This window comes from Elephas maximus, chromosome 22, assembly GCF_024166365.1.
Source record: "Elephas maximus indicus isolate mEleMax1 chromosome 22, mEleMax1 primary haplotype, whole genome shotgun sequence".
Lineage (NCBI taxonomy): Eukaryota > Metazoa > Chordata > Mammalia > Proboscidea > Elephantidae > Elephas > Elephas maximus.
Genome location: NC_064840.1, coordinates 76,071,510 through 76,090,963, shown reverse-complemented (window position 1 = coordinate 76,090,963; position 19,454 = coordinate 76,071,510). Strand labels below are relative to the sequence as shown.

General features: G+C 38.9%; 1 protein-coding gene across 2 annotated transcripts in view; it reads right to left on the bottom strand.

Moving 5' to 3' along the window:
• MICU3 (mitochondrial calcium uptake family member 3) overlaps window positions 1-19,454 on the bottom strand; it is a 102,635-nt gene that overhangs the window by 52,758 nt on the left and 30,423 nt on the right. For both annotated transcript variants that reach the window (XM_049865266.1, XM_049865267.1), the window contains exons 2-4: window positions 10,749-10,902; window positions 3,362-3,393; window positions 1,017-1,095 (exon numbers count right to left, since the gene is read on the bottom strand). In XM_049865266.1, the coding sequence (XP_049721223.1) occupies window positions 1,017-1,095; window positions 3,362-3,393; window positions 10,749-10,902 (265 nt within the window). The remainder of the gene's footprint in view (window positions 1-1,016; window positions 1,096-3,361; window positions 3,394-10,748; window positions 10,903-19,454) is intronic.

Genomic DNA, 19,454 nt, shown 5'->3' with positions numbered 1-19,454 from the left:
TTCTGAAAGATTTTAAAACCTTAGCCATAAAAAGCCTACGATAAAAGATAAGGTGCCTGTTTTTTTCAGATTCCATGTGAACCAAGTGGAAATAATTTGAATTTCTAATTATTAGATAAAATATATGAATTATATATAACTACTACTTTCTAGTGTTTGTTTCAAGCTAGTGTTGATGTATTTCAAACTAATATGGTTTAGAACTGAGAAAGCAGAAAAATGTAAGTGTTTTATCACTTGCTTAATATTTTTATTTTATGTATTCTTATACTTAGAATATAAAAAAGCATGATTTCTGAGAAGTCACAGGTTAAATTTTAAGGTTACAGAGATTTTACTCCTCATTTATTGCTATAAATATGTATCACAAGTGGAATAAAAGCCATATCTATTTAATTGCCAGGCAATATAGGAACTAAAGAATCAACTTGGATGTATGGATATGGATAATAGGGTAAGTTGAAACTGGTGGATTTTTCAATGACTGCTTTTTGTTTATTGTGGTAAATATATATGTAACAGGTCCTTTACCATTTTAACATCAGTCACATTAGTTATGGGACTAAATGAAAGTTATTTTTAAAAAAGAAACACGTCTAAACTGGGCTTCCAAAGGACATATTCAAGAAGATTTCCACTCTGATTAAATTTAAGATCATCTGTAATTCCCTGGGAAATGGAAGGAAGAAAAACAGACCTTCAGAGAGCTAGTATTTTTGAAAAACGTTTTCTGTAGGTAAATATAATCTATACCTTTCAATATGGTTAAAAAATCATGTTTAACTATAAGAGTTCATTTTATGGTAAAAAACTTGGAACATTAATCATACTACCTAAAAAACAATTATTATTAATATTTTGATATTTTCCTTTTCAGTCTTTTCTCTATGCATATACTATATGAATATTTACATATAAATTTTTAAATGCTTTTAAGTATGAGAAAAATATGGATGCATAAACAATACATACAGTACAGTGTTAACACTAAAAAGTAAATGCTAAAATTAGCTTACCTTTGTCTTTAAGATTTCGAAATAGCTTTGATGATCCTTTCCAAACTGGTGGTGTTTCTGAAAGCATTTGATTTAATTCCTATGACATAAGGTATCATAAATACTAATCAATGGATAAACCACTTATTTATAAAATAGATAAAAAATATATTTAAATAGGGCCACATAAAGCAGAGACTACATCAGCCTGAGACCAGAACTAGATGGTGGCCGGCTACAATTGATGACTGCCCTGATGGGGAACACAACAGAGAACCCCTGAGGGAGCAGGAGAGCGGTGGGATGCAGACCCCAAATTCTCATAAAAAGACCAGACTTAATGGTCTGACTGAGACTAGAAGGACCCCAGTGGTCACAGCCCCCAGACCTTCTGTTGGCCCAAGACAGGAACCATTCCCAAAGCCAACTCTTCAGACGGGGACTGGACTGGACAATGGATAGAAAAAGATGCTGGTGAAGAATGAGCTTCTTGGATCAAGTAGACACTTGAGACTATGTTGCCATCTCCTGTCTGAAGGGGAAATAAGAGGGCAGAGGGGGTGAGGAGCTGGCAGAATGGACACGAAAACAGAGAGTGGAAGGATGGAGTAGGCTGTTTCACTAGGGGGAGAGCAATTAGGAGTATATAAATAGCAAGGTGTATATAAATTTTTGTATGAGAGATTGACTTGACTTGTAAACTTTCACTTAAAGCACAATAAAAATTAAAAAATAAATAAATAAAATTTAAATAACCATGCAAAATAATTCTCCACTTAGAAGATCTGAAACATGGCAGCGTGTATCCTACTCTAAACCTGTGGTTCATTCTGCTTTAAAAGCCAGTATCTGTCCACGGTCCAAACGTAGCGTGAACAAAGACGTTACGTTATATTCAGTTAGAGCTATTGATATTTTCATATAAATTCAGTAATTTGAGGTGCATATATAAGACGTAGTGGTGCACTGGTTAAAGTGATCGACTGCTAACTGAGAGGTCGGCGGTTCAAACCTTCCAGCGGCTACGCAGGAGAAAGATATGGCAGTCTGCTTCCATTAAGATTTACAGCCTTGGGAACCCTATGAGGCAGTTCTACTCTGTCCTATAGGGTTGACATGAGCTGGAATCCACTCTACGGCAAAAGGTTTGGTTTTGGTTTTATAGAGTCTCTAAGGAGCCCCGGTGGTGCAGTAAACAATCGGCTGCTAACCCCAAGGTCAGCAGTTTGAACCCACCAGTGGCTACATGGGAGAAGGATGTGGCATTCCGCTTCCATAAAGATCACAGCCTTGGAAACCCCTTGGGGCAGTTCTACTGCATCCTATAGGGTCGCTATGAGTCAGAATCAACTCAATGGCAATGGGCTTGGTGTTGGTTTAGTTTTACGGGAGTCTCTGGCTGGCGTCAATGGTTAAGCACTTGACTACTAGTCAAAAAGTTGGTGGTTCAAACTCACCTAGAAATACTTTGGAAGACAGGCCTGGCAATCTGCTTCCAAAAGGTCAGAGCCTCGAAAACCCACCTTACCACCCAGTTAAGAAACAGAAAATGACCAGTACCTTACAAGCCTCTTCGAGCCCCCTCTCTTGTATACCCCTCCACCTCCGCTAAAAGTAAAGACTACCTTGAGTTTTAGTTTTCCCAGCTATAAATGCATCCATAAACAATATTTTTCATTTTCCCGTTCTAAACTTTATACAAATGAAATTATACTTTATATTCTTTGTAAATTGCTTTATTTGTTTACTATTGTATTTCTGAGATTCATCTAGTCAAAGCATTGCTATAATTCATTTGTTTTTGCTGCTGCATAGTATTCATTGTTTCTTGATGGCACTGGGCTAGGCAGTATTCATTGTGTGAACGTATCACAGCTTATTTATCCATCTGACTACTGATGCTGTGCTGAGTTTGTTTTTGGCCATCATGAACAATCTGTAGATATTCTTGTATACTTCTCCTGCACACAACAAGAGTCACTTACATACAGCTATGAAATTACTGGCTCACAGGGTATACTCCAGTGTACCCTTACTGGGTACATGTATATGCACTGCTGTAAGATTTAAATCCAGGAGTGGAATTACTAGGTATAGATTATGTGTACTTTCAATTTCATTAGATAATGCTGAACTAATTTACAAAATGGGTATGCCAATCTACATTCACACACAAGAGTAACCACTGATCCATATATTCACTAACACTTGGAATTATCCAACTTTTTAATTTTCTGGCAAGCTGGAGGGCAAAAAATTGTATCTTGGTGTGATTTAATTTGCAAATCTATTCATGTATCACATATTATACATTTATTGTGTATATGCACGTACATGTACAATCTATATCAAGGGCTTTAACTCACCTGTTTGGAAAATGATTTCCATGTTTTAGCATCTAAAATAAACAAATATAAATTAATTACAAGGTGAATACTTCATGTAATGCATATCCAAATTCTACATCTATGATTATAACTCATAACCAAGCTTTTATGTTTAAAGGGAAAATTTCTTTTAAATTCAAGATTAGGCTAGATGGTATCATCTTATACATGTTATCTATTTGTTTTATTTATCATAAACTACAATTAATGACATCAGAGGAATGGGAAACATGTTTTTCCATAACCATAATTCTTAATTTGAGGCTTTCTGGATTTATAAAGTAAGTTACATTATTCCATTTTAAACATCTATGGACATAAAAACATAATGATGTTTATTAAATATTCAAATATAAAAGATATTTATTAACACAGAGACATTATAATTTTAAGGTACTGAAACCCTGGTGGCGTCGTGGTTAAGAGTCCAGGTGCTAACCAAAAGTCAGCAGTTTGAATCCACCAGGCGTCTCCTGGCAACCCTTGGGGCAGCTCTACTCTGTCCTATGAGGTTGCTGAGTTGGAATCGACTCAACGGCAATGGTTTTTTTTTTTTTTTTAACCCATGATGTTTGCTGTATTAATGTTGCTGTTGTTAGCTGCCATTGAATCTGCCCCTGACTCACGGCGACCCGACGCACAATGGGACTGGACTGTTGTGATCCACGGGGCTTTCACTGGCTGATTTTTGGAAGAAGATTGCCAGGCCTTTCTTCCTAGTCTGTCTTAGTCAAGAAGCTCTGCTGAAACCTGTTCAGCATCACAACAACATGGAGGTCTCCAGTGACAGATAAGCGGAGGCTGCACCTGAGGTGGAGGCCTCCAGTGACAGATGAGCAGAGGCTGCACCTGAGGTGCGCTGGCTGGGAATTGAACCTGAGTCTCCTGCACGGAGGACAGATGAGCGGAGGCTGTACCTGAGGTGCGCTGGCTGGGAATTGAACCTGAGTCTCCTGCATGGAGGACAGATGAGTGGAGGCTGCACCTGAGGTGGAGGCCTCCAGTGACAGATGAGCAGAGGCTGCACCTGAGGTGCGCTGGCTGGGAATTGAACCTGAGTCTCCTGCACGGAGGACAGATGAGTGGAGGCTGCACCTGAGGTGCGCTGGCTGGGAATTGAACCTGAGTCTCCCGCATGGAGGACAGATGAGCGGAGGCTGCACCTGAGGTGCGCTGGCTGGGAATTGAACCTGATTCTCCTGCACGGAGGAAGGTGAGAATTCTACCACTGAAGCACTGCGATTTACAGGTCAGGTTTCTCTAAGGTAAAGGGGGAAGAAAGAAGGCAAAGAGATGAAAGGGACAGCAGTAAAGTGGAGGGAAACACTTGCCCTGTTTTCCATTCTTCTTCCCTTTTAATTGTTCAAAGGCATCTCTAGAACAAGAGTGTTATATTTCAATAAAACAAAGGGAATTACTTTCTTTTACTGATTCCCTCCATCCTGGCACCCCAAGATCTCAAACACAATAAATCATAGAATGTTGGGCTAAATGCTCAGTCAATACTGCTGTTTCCTTTGCTCAGATTTGAACGCTGAGTATCTGATGTCTGCTCAAGAGTTGTCTCCAGGTTTACATATGATTAAGTCCTATAATACACCTGCATTAGGAAACTGCTACGTATTATTTCAGCTACATTATGATAATGACAACCAATAATTTTTTCTACGTGACAACGTGTCTATTTCTGTATAATTGACCATTGTTAATGTAACAATATATTAAGGTCAACATTACAAGATAAGCATATTATTAACTTTTCTTTTAATTAACTATAACTATTAACTTTTCTTTTTTTTAGATAAAATAATAATTCATTTTAAGACCAAAAGGAAAGAAATGTGTTTCTAAAAACTGAGAAACTGATTTTCGTGTAGATAGATTTCTTCATTGCTCAAAAACAACACACTCATATATCCCTTACTTTACCCAAGAAAATCTATAAAACTATATAAACACATAATCAAGTGATTAAAATCTCAGGTCTGTACATTAGAACTCAGACTAAACCTTAACTGTGATACCGTATAATCCTATGGAACAGTTCCAGTCTGCACACATGGGGTCACCGCGCATCAGAATCGACTGGATGGCAAGTAACAACAGCACGATACCGGAGACACGTTTCATAAAGATACTCTCCTTTTAGCAAATAACAGAACAATGTAAATAATATTTATCATTTGGTTGCTTTTAAAATATAGCAGCAAGAAAAGAAGAAAATAAAGTGATTAAAAAGTACACTGCACGTGTTCTTATGCAATACTCGAAAGGCTATTTATCAAAAGAGGAAGTCAGACGTACTCTTGAGTTCTGTAGGGTTTACAAGACTTCCAGGGCAGATTATTCACAAAAGACATTCATTCTGCCGGAAATGTCACCATGTTCAATATTATTAGCTTTTTCAAAATAGAGAGTAAAGAGCCATTAAGATTGTTCTTCAAAGCATTTTCTCACTTTCTAAATTCCTTATTTCACATGAAGTTATTGTACATAAAAATATAACTTGCATAGAGAAGGTCTGCTGTTGGAAATGTTTTATTTTTTAAGCTCTAGGTTGTTATACTTTTTTATACTTTCTCGTATGTTGGGAATATTTCACAATATATTTTTAAAAACTAAAATAATACTTGAAGCTAGAAGAAAATAATGAATTATTGATTTCACCCTCTAGGTGCTATTTAAAGAGGTAAAGCAAGAAATATTTTAGATTTCTAAACAAAGGTATAACCAACAATCGCATGCATGTCTCGGTTAACATTTACTTGAACTATAATTAAGCAAATATTTATTCAGTACACCATTTTTTCTTACTGAATAGCACCATAAAACGATAAAAGATTAAAAAAAAATTATGGTTATGAATTACGGTGACAGTGATATTGGTTACCATGATAACAGTTACCAACATTTATTAAGTGCTTACTGTGTGTCGGCTCTTGTATTAAGCACACTTGATCTCACTCAATTGTCAAAAAACCTCATGAGGCTGTTATTTTTTTTTATAAATGAGAAATCAAAAGGTTAAATAACTTAATTAAGCTTTCAAAGCTTGTAAAGGAGGCCAAAATTTAAATATGTCTAATTTGTTGTTTTTTTTTTTTTAATTTCAATATGGAAACCCTAGCAGTGTAGTGGTTAAGAGCTATGACTGCTAACCAAAAGGTGGGTGGTTCAAATCCACCAGGCACTCCTTGGAAACCCTATGGGGCAAGTTCTGCTCTGTCCTATAGGGTGGCTATGAGTCAGAATTGACTTGATGGCAATTTTTTTTAATTTCAATACTGGACTGTGATATGTAAACCCAAAAAAACCCAGTGCCGTCGATATGTATCTGATTTAATATTCAGTCTATGTAGCATATTTTCTGTTCTGAGGCAAATATTTCTTTTTAAAACCCCTCACTTTCAAAAAAGTCTTTACAAATATCTTGATCTTTTGTGACTGTTTTTAAAGTGCTGGTTAGAAATTAACTATTGTTGTGGCTGTTAAATATCTTGTGCAAATTATTTATAACGGAAACTCGTTTTTTTCCTGCAAGCAATTCAGAAAAATCACCACAAAAGTTCTTTCTAAAAAGTAGAAATCCAACTGTGGGCTTCCAGAATGTGTATTATGAAGAAAAAAATTAAAGTCAATAATGAACTATTATTGTTTTCAAAATATGAAATTATAAATCATTAAACATTACTTAAGGAACAACTTTTCAAATACAGGTTTGATAAAAATCATAGCATTTGATGCAAAATAACATTTAATAGTATAAAATATATTAATAGTTTTATCAAATCTATACTAATTAAGTAATAAATATAAAAGCTCCACATTGTACCAAATGAAATAAACAAAAGTGTGTAGGATACCTATTGTGTAAGCATCTTTTCTATCAGCTAAGGGTGATACAAAGGCCCTACACCCAGGAAACTTACAGTATTAGGAGGCCGTAAAACACAGACACAACCGACTGCAAAGCAGTATAGACTTCTCCGGCCTGTGGTAAGTGCTCAGCAAACATCTCTTGAAGGGAAGGATGGAGGAAGGCAAGGAAGATCATAGGAGCACTGAGGGATATACGTCTTATCGCAGCCCTTGAATTCCTCAAAAAAGAGCCCTACTCATCTAGCCTCTTCTTTCACTACCTTCCTATGTACCCCCAAAGTGGACTACTATGAACACACCCTTTACCCCTTGATTCCATGTTTTTGCTCATGGAACTCCCTCTCTTTTAGATGGCATCCTCCCAGTCTCTTGTCAAAAACCTGCATGACCAAACCTGTCCTTCAGATTCCTCTCCAGCTACTACCCTTCCCTTCTCTTTCACACCCAAACTCACTGTCTCCATTTCTTCACCTGCTACTCAGTCTTGCAATCTGGACTCTGCTCTGATCACTTCACTGAAGCATCACTTTTAGGATCATTCGTTACCTTCGTATTACTAGTTCCGGCCCGCTGTCGCCAGGTCAGCTCTGCCTCATCCTGACCCCCTGTGTGTCAGGGTAGCACTGTGCTCCGTAAGGGTTTCAACAACTGAGTTTTGGGGAATAGGTCACTAGGCCTTTCTTCCGAGCTACTTCCGGGTGAACTCAAACCTCCAGCCTTTCAGTTAGCAGCTGACTGTTCTCACAGTTTGCACCACCTGGGAACTCCTTTCTAACTCTAATGGGCATTTGTCTGTCCTCATCTAACAACTTCTCAGTAGCAGTCCACTCAGGTGACCATTCTCCCCTTGGCTTCTACTAATCCACACTCTTCTAGTTTTCTTCCTGTGTCTCTGGAGACTCCTTGCACCACCAGGGCTCCTATGTACATCTCTAAGGCATCTCAAATACATCAGGTCCAAAATTAAAGTTGTGACCCTCCTCCTCAACTTTGGTCCTCCTTCAGTATTCCCCACTGTCACCCATCTAGTTCAGTCAGGCAGACTCTTATGCCCTCTCCCCTTTAATCTACCTCCTAACAGCTCTGAAAGGAGCCCTGGTGGCACAATGATTCACTGCTTGGCTGCTAACTGAAAGGTTGGAGGTTTGAATCCACCTAGCAGTGAAGAAAGACCTGGTGATCTGCTCCTGTAGCGATTACAGCCTAGAAAACTCTGTGGGGCAGTTCTACTCTATCACATGGGGTCACTGTGAGTCAAAATTGATTCAGTGGAGCCTAAAAACACCAACAACGGTATGTGTGAAATTTTTCCATTTCTCTCTCACCATCATGACCACCATCACTGGCGGCTTCTGTAGCCTGAAGTTTTTGAACCCTATGATCTCCTCATACCAGTCTGGCCCTGTATTTTCTACCCAGAGACTTTTTCAAAACATAATCTAATCATGTAATGTTACCCACCCCCTTGCGCTCCCCCTTCTCAGTTTAAACCACCAGTATGATTTCCTACCACTTTTAGGGTAAAAACAAAAAATAGATTACTATACGCTACAGACTCTAAATGATATGGCTGCATCCCACTTCCCCAGCCTCATCTCACAGCACATTCTTCCTTGCTCTTCACACTACAGTCACACCCAGGTCATCCTGTCACTCCTCAGATGTATCATGTTCCTTCTTGTCATGGGGTCTCAGCCCATACTGTTTCTTCTACTCAAACTCTCCACTCGCAAGGTCCCTTATACCCAGTTACCTCTTATTCAGGATTCAGATTTCAGGTTGATTTTTATTTTCCCAGGGAAGATTACCCGAGCTCTCTGACTAGGTCACTTCCCCCAAAATATGCACTCTCATAGAACCAAGTATTTTTCTTTCATGGCATTTATCAGAGTTATAATTTATTGTTTATTTATATATTTCATTGATCGGTGTCGACTTCACCACCAGACAGCATCATGAGAGTGGGGCGTATTTCTTTTTCCCCTCACCCACAGTATCTCCAGTGCCTTCCTGGTGCAGTGCCTGGCACTAGATCAGCATAGCTGAGTACATGTCATTTAACATTCTGTGAGGTGAAGAGGGAAGTGGGCATAAAGCCCTGCAGCTGCATACCTAAGTACTGTGGCTGTCTAGGAAAAGCACTTTTTGATTACTTGAGTTGTGAACTAGCCGCTTTTTTCACGGAACAGAATTTTTACTTGAAAGAACAACTTACAGACAAATTACTGTTATTCAGACCTAGGTATTTGGCAGACATTCTCTTAAAATGGAAGAAAATGAGCCTATTCCTTAGGGAAAACAACTGATAATACTTGTTGTCAATGATAAATTTGAGCTTGCAACTGAAAATAACAATTCTGGAAAACCTGTATATACCGCTAATAATTATTCCAATAATTACTGACTTTTTTTGATGAGATTAGTGATAATACTACTGAATGTGACTCTTTAAATATTGTATAATGAAAGGTGTTAACTTTTGGAAGATCCGCATAACTTAGTAAACCAATATTTTCCAACTGATGCTACAAGGTTATGCAAGGTTAAAGATTCCCTAAAAGTATAAGACAGACCAATGGACTTTTAACGTAACAGAGAACAAAAAGTTCATCGTGAGGTTTCAGATTCTATATTACAACTAACCTTCAAGAAACTACCACTACCCAAATTTTGATATAACGTCAAAGACTACACACAATTATTTGAAAAGGGCGATTAAAAGTCTTCCTTTTTTCTACCACCTATTTCTGTGAGGCAAATGTTCTTCATATAACCAAAAAAACAAACCCACTGCCGTCGAGTTGATTCCGACACATAGAGACCCTATAACACAAAGTAGAACTGCCCCACAGAGTTTCCAAGGAGCGCCTGATGGATTCCAACTGCTGACCTTTTGATTAGCAGCAACAGCACTAACCCACTACGCCACCACAGTTTGCTGTTCTTCATATACTTCACGCAAAACAATATATTGCAACAGACCGAATATGAAAGTGGATATGAGAATCCAGCTGTCTTTAGGTTAGATTTTAAAGAGATTTGTCAGCCGGTTTGACAGCCACTGCCCTAACACGTGGAAAGGTGAAAAACAATTAGTCTGTATTTACAGTGCAGGAGCTATGACAAATACAGGAGAGGTAGAAGGCAGAACTCTTGCCCAGGTCTGACTTCAAAGCTAATCCTCTGCATTAGTCTGTTAGGTTGGCTACAAGAACGAACAGGCGGAAGGTGAGTCTACTGTAAGGAGTATTGAAAGTAAGGTGTTTAAGTCGGATACACTGAGAAAGTGTAAGCAACTCAAAGTTTCTGAAAAGACAGTTTATATAAAATATTACTCTAGTAACATCATATAGCATAATATTTTTGAAATACCACATTACTTGGTTAGGTATTCTGAAATTTATACGCCCCTGCATTTTTACAAACTAGAGATGAGAAGAAAAAAACCTTATAAAATTATTAAGATGACTATAAAAATTATACTTACATTTGGGCTCATCTGTTGTAACAGCCAAAATAAAATCATATGGAGTCATGAACAACTGTCCGTCACATTCTATAGAGGCAAATAAACGAAACCTCCGCTCCCGCGAGGTTGCATAGAGGTCTAAGTCTTCCGTGTCTGTTTTGCCCATAGCGACCTAAAATAAAGAAAGCAAATAAATTTGGATTGTGTGAAATAACTCTTTCTTTCTTTTTTTATTGTGCTTTAGGTCAAAGTTTATAGCTCAAGTTAATTTCTGATACAACAATTTATACACATATTGTTATGTGACCCTAGTTGCTCTCCCTATATGACAGCACACTCTCCCTTTCCACCTGTTTCCAGTGTCCATTCAACCAGCCCCTGTCCCCTTCTGCCTTCTTAACCCGCCTCCAGACAGGAGCTGCCCATTTAGTTTCCTGTATCGACTTGAGCTAAGAAGCACACTCTTCACGAGTATATTTTATGTTTTATAGTCCAGTCTAACCTTGGTCTGTAGGACACTTTCTTTTAGAAGATAAATACTTCTAATTAAGTCGGGTAAATGAAAAGGTGTGAAAGAATCCTATCTTTTGGAGAACCTTAATAATTTTACAACGTATTTACCTGAGTAAAATGAATTAAAGCCCAATGAATCATTAAGGGCTTGAAGATTCTTTCAGTTTTAAACAGGGGCTTTGAAGATTTGCAATTTTCTTTTCTATTTTGAAAGTTTCAGCATTAGAGAACACAAAATTTCTGAGCTAGTGGTATCTTTAAAAAAAAAAAAAAAATTTTTTTTTTTTTTTTTTTAGTGGTATCTTTAGAAGGAACACCAACGCTTGCCAAAAGCCTACTATGCACTCTCTATATAAGCTTATTTATTTGATCAGAGGTCATTATTTTTTTAAAAGAAGAAAGTTGAACTCTGATAGGCTGTTCCGTGGCTGCCAGTAATAAAGCCATTTTAACGGTAATGCTTAGATTAGAACTAAAGTCGCTAACTGTCAGTCACTATAGTAGTTTTACCATCAATGGTCACTTTAAATTTTATCTAAAGTTAAGTCTGATAGAGTTAGAAGGGGTGTGTATGCATGGAGTGAGAGGAGCTTTCTCTTTTGTTTTCCTACACTGCAAAACCTTTCCTTGTAGATAATGATTTTTCTATCACTATTTTCTCTCTAACTACGGAATGTATATTTTTTAATAAAATGATTTTTTCCTAATTACCAAAGTAATGCACAGTTATTGTACAAAATTTAAAAAATACAAAGAATTTAAAAATTTTACATATTTTTTGTTTTATTTTTGGCAAAAATAAATAATGGGATTTCACTACGCATGCACAATGACCTAGTGTTTTTTACTTACTAATACCTCAGGCACATTTTCCCGTGTCACCAAATATTCTAGTGGAAGGCTGTTTGTTAGAGCGACGCTGTAATATTTCACAGGAAGTGTTTGCTGCCCAAGTATTTAATCAGTCCCACGTGGTTGGATACTCAGGTGATTTCTAGTCTTTCACTACTATAGAACAAAGATATAATGACCAGCCCAGAAAGTATTTAGCTAGATCCACAAACAGTTCCTTAGGATAAATTCCTCAGAACTGACTGGTCAAACAAAGCCTTTTGGTCCACGTTATCAAACTGACCTCTCGGGAGCTTATGTCAATTTACCTATCAACAATATATAAATTACACTTTCACATATTTCATATAAAATTATTTTATATTAGCATAAAAAAATTATTTAGGATGACAAGCATATTATTATCTTTATTATCTCCATTTTCCCTTATGTGTCTATTAAGTCATAATGCAGGTTACTGTATAATTGTTTAACCTATTTAAATATTATCTTGGGAAGTCATATCAAAATTCATAAGAACTTTCAACAAGAAGATTGTATTTTGTATATGTTTTATTAAATGACAAGCCAAGGAAATGATTCATCTTTTTCCAGTAATCTGAAGACTAAGAACTTTCCCAGACATGACACAAGTCTTTAACAAAACTCAAAGAGCTGTCTAATGGCATGTATAAGAGATGGAATATATGGTCTCTGGCATACAATCTATCAAAACCAAACCTGTTGTGGTTGAGTCGATTCCGACTCATAGTGACCCTATAGGACAGAGTAGAACTGCCCCATAGGGTTTCCAAGGCTGTAGTCTTTATGGGAGCAGACTGCCACATCTTTCTGCCGGGAGCGGCTGGTGGCTCACACTGCCAACCCTTTGGTTGGCAGTCGAGCATTTAACCACTGCGCCACTGGGGCTCCTCATATAAGCTATATATATAAAAAAAAAGCTATAGGGAGGGATAAAATACTAGTTTGAGAGATGAAAGGTCCAAACATGGAAAAAGGCACTGAGTCAAGTTAGAATAAACAGAAGAAAAGCACTACAGGTTGAGGTTAACAGAAAGGCTTCAAGAAGAAAGTATAAATTTTAACGTCAGGAAGAGGGGAGTCAGGTCTACGCAGCATATCTGAAGGATGGTAACCATCTTCCGGGAGCAGAGGATTTGCATCTATGGAAAATGTAGGTAGGATATGGCCTGCTGAATGCCAGTCGGAAGCACACGAATTTAATGACAGGAAACAAAGCGCCTTAGGAGATTCTTTAGTGGAGCAACTACACAAAGGAAATGGTGCTTTAGAAAGACAAAGCAGCCTGGTACCACAGACAAGCTAGCCCCCGCAGGATCTTGACAATTGCTCAGATGGTCCTCAGGTACTGGGAAATATTTTTGGCTCCATCATGGGCGAGAGATGAGACAATGAGGAACTCAATGGCAATAACGGGGGATAATCTTCCCCAATACTCCTTGGGGCCAGTACCTTTCTGCACAGAAGTCTCAGGGATTTCTTCTTTATCCCAGGGCAGAGAGACCAATCTTGTCTGTCACCACAGTTTACTTTTGTCTTCTTGTTAGGTCATTTTCTTGGGCCTACAGGCCCCAATCATCCATGGCTCATCTCCAGTGAGGCTCCTGGATGACAACTCTGGCAAAGCTCCCACTGGTTTTGCCCCACAGTCTGAAGCCGTGCCACAGTCTAACATCCTGAACCATAGCTTCTGCCTGATTGGTTGGTATTTGCTATGACTTCACATGGACTCGATCTGTGACTTTCTGCCCCTCGTTCTGCCATTACTGCTCAGGAGGTGCCTGTACTTTCTCATACAATCTTACCTCCCTTAAGCAGCACTTATCATTTGCCCTACAATGTCAAACCTGCTTGACCACCGCAGCGGGAATCTGATGACCCTCCTATAAGTCAACCCTGACAACACCTCCTTCTCTTTAATCTCTGCTAACAATCAACGAATAAAGCCTGCTGTTGCCCTTTAAGTTCTCACACCCACCTCCTGCCACTACCGTTGTTCAAGCCCTCATTTCTGTTTCCCTAAAACTGTACAGTAACTGCCTAGCTGTGATTTTTGTGTCCAGTCAATACTGTACCGAAGTGAGAGAACAAACAGAATTGTAGACCAGATCGCATTCTTTTAACCACTTGGGTGAGGATATCAAAAGAAATCAGGCCAAATAGTTAAAGGTTTCCACTAAAGCTCTGCTGTATGAATCCCACCCCTTGTTGCCCCAGCAATACCACCCATCATTTTTGATAATGCATTAGATAGATAGAGCCCACAGGTCTAGTAAGCAACACCTTGAAACAAGGTCTGGGTAGGAGTCTGGGAATGGTCTGTGTCAAAAGCAAAAAATTATGTCCCAAAAGGGAAAAAATATTATTTCTGTATAAAAGAGATAACTAGAACCTAATGTTTACAAGGGCTTCCTGATGCTGCTGACTTACTGTTTCCTCCATTTGTACCACTCAATCCAGAGGAATAAATCACATAGAATAATAAAACACATTAAACCCACTGCCGTGGAGTCGATTCCGACTCATAGGACCCTGTAGGACAGGGTAGAACTGCCCCATAGGGTTTCCAAGGAGCGGCTGGTGGATTTGAACTGCTGACCTTTTGGTTAGCAGCCAAGTTCTTAACCACTGTGCCACCAGGGTTCCATGTGCCTATTACATACAGATAAATGCATTATAATATAATAACTCAATTGGAAGATTACTTTATTTAAAACTCCTTTAGGGACAGATATGGATGAACAAGCTTGGTTTAATCATGTTCTGCCTACATATACCTAAGTAATAAGTTTGTTTCAAACACTTTCAATAGTCCGTCCACATGGCTCTCCCTCTGTAATCTGTCCACAGACTACCATCTTAATAAAAGATCTACCGGCAGCAAACGTAGAGTTTTACTGTGGTACAGTTCTGACCAAGTTAACCCTCACAGTGTCTAAAGCAGGTTGACACGGAGCAGTCTGTGAAGCGGACACTTGACTTACTAGCACCTCCGAGGAAAGGGGCAGCTTCAGGGCAGCAGACTACCAAAGGGTCAGAAGGAACTCAGGCCTTTAGAAGATTCAGCTTTACTTTTGAACTTTGCAAAGTTAAAAAAAAAAAAACCACCTAAACCTTTAGAAGGTTTAATATTACTATTATGAATGTTCAGAAACCACCACCAATAATAAAGGTGGAAAATGATATTTAAACCAGTTTTCTAATCCTCTTGGCAGTCTTGCTTGCCTACAAATGACAATGATCTTGTATTACGTTAATGTTCTGGACCTTTTCAAAAACAAACACCGCCATTTCCCTCGAGCACACTGGCACGGAGCTTTAGGGGTATAATCCTTTTATTACAATGAGCAGATTAATATAAGTACACCAGTATTCATTGGCTGGTCTATTTTATCTAACACCTTTTTTGCTTACTTAAACCCAATATATTTTTAAAAGTTAATTTCTGAAACCTAGATTAACCTAAATGTCTTTCATTAATATCTACTGTTTGGGTAAACTGGGTAATTATTTGGGTAAATGATACATAAATTGCCAACCTGGTAAAAACTCATCAATAGGCATGATGTACCTAAGGGCCAATGGGGACAGCTGACCTGAAAGCCAAAACACCTGAGTTACATTCATTTAGCTGTTAAGACATCATTGCTAAAATGGAAATCTATTATCATCAATTCAATATTACGTGCTCAAGATTAGAAAAGAAACCTTTCAAAGTGGTAAAGAACACCTATGAGGTGGCTTGTGAAAGACAGGGAAGAGAAGATCAGGAGTTAGAGGAGCTAGAGATATCACAGCCATTTAAAAAAAATTCTCCATTTCTAGATGCTGCCATACAAACCGAAACACGTATCTGGGAAGCTGATGCTAGCCTCTAACCTATTAAGAAATATTACAAGAGAAGAACCTTAAGCTTATAATGGCGACAGAGAGAAACAAGAGCCTCTCTGAAAAGCTGGAGGGTAGGAGAGGGAGGCATGGACGGAACTGAAGGCTGGCTAGGTCTGCTTCTAAGGAATGATCTCTCCAAAGTAAACAGTACCTGAAGTTTCCAGGTTTAAGCATCATACATTCTGGGAGATGCCACTTTAAACGGCCTATTATAAGGTGAATTCTTTCTCTGCATCCACTCCTGCCTTGGTCTCTTTAGTTTTTTTTTTTTGGTATTATCAGCAGGCCCACTGAAAAAAAAACGCAGGAAAGCTGAAACACAAGTGCTTCATTCGGCAATGAGCCGCCCGTCCAAATCTGCAGCTAATCAGCTTTTAAAAAATTTTCTCCAATTAAAAATTCTTATACGCTGAATGTCAGTAATACTGTTTGTGCCTTCAACGCATGAGTTCATGTTTTCAAAGTGAGAACTTGATGCTGAAACGGTGACTGGGACTCCCCGTACCTGGGCTGAAGACACTGTTTGTAGTGCTAGTTCCCATCAGTCTTTGGAATCAGTCCTGCTCCGAGCTGGGTGTAACTCCTTGGGTAGAACCAAGGAGTGCCAGCCAGAGATCTGGGTGCTGTCTGTCCTGTCCTGGGGCAAGGAGATGGACTTGTGACTCGCTCCTTGTCACCTAAACCACAACCAAGCCAGCTGCCGTCAAGTTGATCGTGACCCACGGTGACCCTGTGTGCGTCGGAGCAGAACTGTGCTGCACAGGGTTTTCAGAGGCTGACTTTTCAGTTCACCAGGTCTTTCTTCCAAGGTGCCTCTGGGTAGATTCGAACCACCAACCTTTCAGTTAGCAACCAAGCACTTAACCATTTGCACCACCCAGGGACTTGCTACCTAAACCACCTCTTAATTTCCCAGCTCTAGTACCTGGGTTCTAACTACAACCTGTGCCTGAGGTCTTTTTCTGCTACTTCGGTAGTTCCCTGGAATCTCCCCATCCCAGTGCCTGGGTTAGGATGCTACTCGCAGGTCTCCTTGATGCTTCTTTCTAGACCTAGCCTGCTATCAAGTGCTGCTAGTTATCCACACATTCAATGGTTGTCTGTTTCTAAAACTTTCTGAAACCAACTAAGCTACTACTGACCGAAGTCTAGGCCTAACCTGTTAATAAAAACAAGAGACTAATTTCAGTCTGTGCCTAGGGAGCGTTATAGGAACTGCAGTGGTATCTGAGCTACAGTCAGCTCCAGCAGTATTCTGGATCTACTTCAGTTTGCTGCTTGGAGCCCTGGCGGTACAGTGGCCAGCTCAAATCCACCAGCCGCTTCTTGGAAACCCTATGAGACAGTACTACTTTGTCCTCTAGGGTCGCTATGAGTTAGAATCGATTCAATGGCAATGGGTTTGTTTTTCAGTTTGCTGCTTAGCTTTGCAACTCCTCTGAAGGTGGGCTCTGACTCCTTTCTGCGAATTGCCAAGGAGATGAATCCTTGCTCTGTATCAAATGGTCTATGTGATTCTTCTACCTAGGCTCTCAGGAAGGCGACCTGCCTGAAAACTTCTGCTGCCATGCCCTCTCTACCGTATAAGACACTGCCCCGACTCAATCCTAAGGTAATCATGTTCCTTGCAATCACATATATTAGACTGCTGACAAAACATTTTCCCCAAGACTCAATATTGCACCTTATGTACACTCTGCTTGTTTCTTTTTACATCTTCTTATTGTATCACTTGCACCGTCCCGATTCACACTGGATTTGCAGTTATCTGTTTACATATCTGTGACTCCCACTAAAACCATGAATTCCTTGAGAGGAGCAGTAAATTCTCTCTTTTATAGTCCCAGTGATTAGCATAGTGCCTAGAACATATGAAAACCACCCACTGCTATCGAGTCAATTCCAACTCATAGCGACACTACAGGACAGAGTAGAACTGTCCCACAGAGTTTCCAAGGAGCAGTTGGTGGGTTCGAACTGCCAACCTTTTGGTTGGCAGCCAAACTCTTAACCACTGTGCCACCAGGGATCCAGAGCATGTAAGAGGCTAGGTACATGTTTCCAGCGTGAATAAATGAATGTTTGTGAATGATTTTTGGCAACTGGGTAATAAGTCACCAAAGGGACAGAGCGTTGGTCAGATAGCAGTTATTTAGGCTGAGTTAATAAAAGAAAACCTAAGGTTTCAATGAGAATGGTATTATAAATTACGTCTGTCTTTCTTTAAAAAGTTGTTCCAACATATTGTTAAAACTAATGATGTTAATTCTTTAAGTTACAGCTGTTATAATAAGAAGGTTTATAGGGTTTATTTTTCATTTTGACTGTTTTTTTTTTAATACAGTAAAAACGATGGTTAAAATAAATTCCTTGCGCAGGAATGCCTACAAAAGCACCTATAGCTTAAATCTTGATGTTTGGAACATTCAATTCTCAGGCACCTCCTAACTGACGACAACATATGCAAAGTGTGTACACCTATATAAAAAACAAACAAACAAACAAAACACCTATACCCCTCACTTATTTACTATCTTATCCGACATTTTATATTCACGACACCAGTAAAAAATCTACTATTTTGTGTGTTAACAACGTATGTCTGGCAGTAATGAACACTGAGGTGCGAGGTGAGGGTAACTCTGGCTCTGACGGTTAAGGTTATGTGTCACCTTGGATGGCCATGATTCTCAGTGGTTTCGCAGTTATGTCATGATGTAGTCATCCTCCATTTTGTGATCTGATGTGTCATCCTCCATTTTGTGATCTGATGTGCCATCCTCCGTTTTTCTATAACATTGATTTTCACATAACAACCTGGTCTTTGGAACCTAACCATGTCGGTAAGTGAGGAGTGGGTGCATTTAGATTTAAAAGAAGTTTCCATGTACTTAAACTTTTACAGTAATTACAATGTTACCAACTATATAATACTTCAATTGGTTTCTTTCAGTTATACATTGTCAATTCTTTTCTACAGTGCAGAGTAGTTTTTGCTTCTATAACACATTTCCAATGTCTTCAGAGCAGCTAGGACCTCTTCCTTCAGTACCACTGGTCCCTGACCATATGCCACCTCTTGAAATGGTTGAAGATCGACTAATTCTTTTTGGTATAATGACTCTGTGTATTCCTTCCATCTTCTTTTGATGCTTCCTGCGTCGTTTAATATTTTCCCCATGGAATCCTTCACTATTGCAACTCAAGGCTTGAGTTTTTTCTTTCAGTTCTTTCAGCTTGAGAAATGCCGAGTGTGTTCTTCCCTTTTGGTTTTCCATCTCCAGCTCTTTGCACATGTCATTATAATACTTTACTTTGTCTTCTTGAGAGGCCCTTTGAAATCTTCTGTTCAGTTCTTTTACTTCATCAATTCTTCCTTTTGCTTTAGCTGCTCAACACTCAAAAGCAAGTTTCAGAGTCTCCTCTAACATCCATCTTGGTCTTTTC